The following is a 2,009-nucleotide window of genomic DNA, read 5'->3' as shown; positions in this document are numbered from 1 at the left end:
GACTGCAGTATCCAGTGGATTCAAAAATATATCAAAAGTGAATAGTCAATTACTTTTTATTTTATTAATGTTGTTTTCATTCAGGTTCAATTGACTGCGGAGAACAACATAGCTGTGTTGATGAGTTTAAATGAACTTGTGATGAATTCAACTGATAATGATCAATCCATTGATAATATCATAATAGTATCAAATGTACTGAACCAAACTGCAATATTGATATCAGATCATGCTACTCTATCACCTTCTAACTTAACAGTGGTAAGCATAATAACTTTAAAATTTCCTGCAAAATATATATCACATGTAATTTATTGTGGCTTAATATATCAAATAGATAACTGAGACTGTTATACAAACATTGGACATTATAGAGGAATGGCCAGCAATTATGAAAGCAGAAGGAAACCAGTGAGATATAACTAAGCATTGCTTTTATTGTCATTAATTGTTATTCATAGGATCATTCAGTCATTTGAGGGAATAGTGGATGCTGTTTTGAATTACGACAATGACACTAATATAGACATAGTTGAAAGAAACATTGCTTTTAAAATAAGAAAGGTAATAAAAACAAGATAAAACGATAATAATGATAACAATTTTCTATTTAAAAGGTTACAAGGTCAAGTTATAATAAACTAACATTCACAGCAACAGCTTCAAGTTAGTCCATTTTTATACTAATTACTATCACCTTGTATATAGATGGTTCACTGATGATAGATACTGATGGTAACTCTACTAATACTATAATAGGATCAATTACAATACCAAAGAGCATTCTCAATGTCACTACTGATGCTCAGATAAAAGTAGCATTTTCTCTATATGAGGAAACAGCATTCTTTCCTATCAGAGATCCTCCTCCTAATACAATAGTGGGATCATCAGTCATTAGTGCTAGAATTGCTGGAGTGTCTGATGGTACTCAACTACCTGATCCAGTAGTAATCACTCTTGCACTAAAGACAAATGTAATTATAATTTTCTTAGATCCAATTTTGTATAAACTATCTATCTATTTATAGAACTTTAGTAATCCTTTTTGCGTCTATTGGGACTTTAAAGCTGCTGGTATGTATATTTTCATATTTGAACAGTCTTTAGTCCAGCCCCAAATTTTATCAGGGCTGGACCCAAGGCTATAAATACCTGTTGAAATGCATTAATGTTTTTATAGAAGGTGGAGGTAACTGGTCAACTGATGGGTGTACTGTTGAAGCTGCTAACAGTTCAGTAACATGTCACTGCAATCATTTGACCAACTTTGCTATACTAGTAGTAAGCTTTCCACAGATTTTTATGCATAATGTATTCTCCAATGTACAATGACTTTTACAGGATATATCAAGGAGGACAGAAGGTCCCACTCAGTCTCCACGTCATATTGCTGTAGCACTTGACATGGTCTCTTATTTTGGAGTTGGTATATCATTAGTGGGTCTGATACTAACCATAATCACACTTGTCATATTCAAGTATGTATAAGATTGTATTGTATTGGGGGAAAGAGTGAGGGAAGGTAAAAATTATAGCCAAAATTTAAATTGTTTTCCATGCTTTTTCTTTCTTTATAGAAAAATAAGAACTAAAGATGCCAGCAAGTTTCACATCCAACTCTGTGTCTCATTGTCACTAATGCTCCTAGTGTTTGTCAGTGGTATCAGTGAAGTCTCTCCTAAGGAAGGTTGCATTACTGTTGGTGTTCTCATACATTACTTTGCTCTTGTTGCTTGGATGTGGATGGGAGCTGAAGCTTTACTGATGTTTCAGAAACTTGTCATTGTTTTTGTCAATGTCTCTTGGTATTACCACCTAGCTGTATCCATAGTCTGTTGGGGTAAGATCATTGTTATTAAATTATTATTATTATTACGTGTATTTTTAAAGGTTTACCCCTGATACCAGTCACCATATTGCTGGTAGTTGATTACAATTATTATTTAACACTTGATGAAAATGATTCAGGATAGTAAGTGATATACACAAGTAATCCATTATATTTT

At 32.9% G+C, this 2,009-nt stretch overlaps 1 protein-coding gene across 1 annotated transcript; it reads left to right on the top strand.

Annotated features, from left to right (window-relative positions):
- Positions 1 to 17: 17 nt before the first annotated feature.
- Positions 18 to 1,993, top strand: LOC100632015 (adhesion G-protein coupled receptor G2-like). Its single transcript, XM_003391688.2, has 11 exons — positions 18 to 37; positions 85 to 261; positions 338 to 411; positions 462 to 564; positions 618 to 666; positions 709 to 977; positions 1,032 to 1,077; positions 1,184 to 1,284; positions 1,345 to 1,481; positions 1,581 to 1,843; positions 1,894 to 1,993. Exons 2-11 carry the CDS (start codon positions 121 to 123, stop codon positions 1,974 to 1,976), a joined length of 1,266 nt encoding a protein of 421 aa, XP_003391736.2. The 5' UTR covers positions 18 to 37; positions 85 to 120; the 3' UTR covers positions 1,977 to 1,993.
- The last annotated feature ends 16 nt before the right edge of the window (positions 1,994 to 2,009 follow it).

This window comes from Amphimedon queenslandica, unplaced genomic scaffold (genome assembly GCF_000090795.2).
Source record: "Amphimedon queenslandica unplaced genomic scaffold, v1.1 AMPQUscaffold_7087_Cont20958, whole genome shotgun sequence".
NCBI classification, from domain to species: domain Eukaryota; kingdom Metazoa; phylum Porifera; class Demospongiae; order Haplosclerida; family Niphatidae; genus Amphimedon; species Amphimedon queenslandica.
The sequence above is the reverse complement of the archived record's forward strand: the minus strand, read 5'-3'. Positions and strand labels throughout refer to the sequence as shown.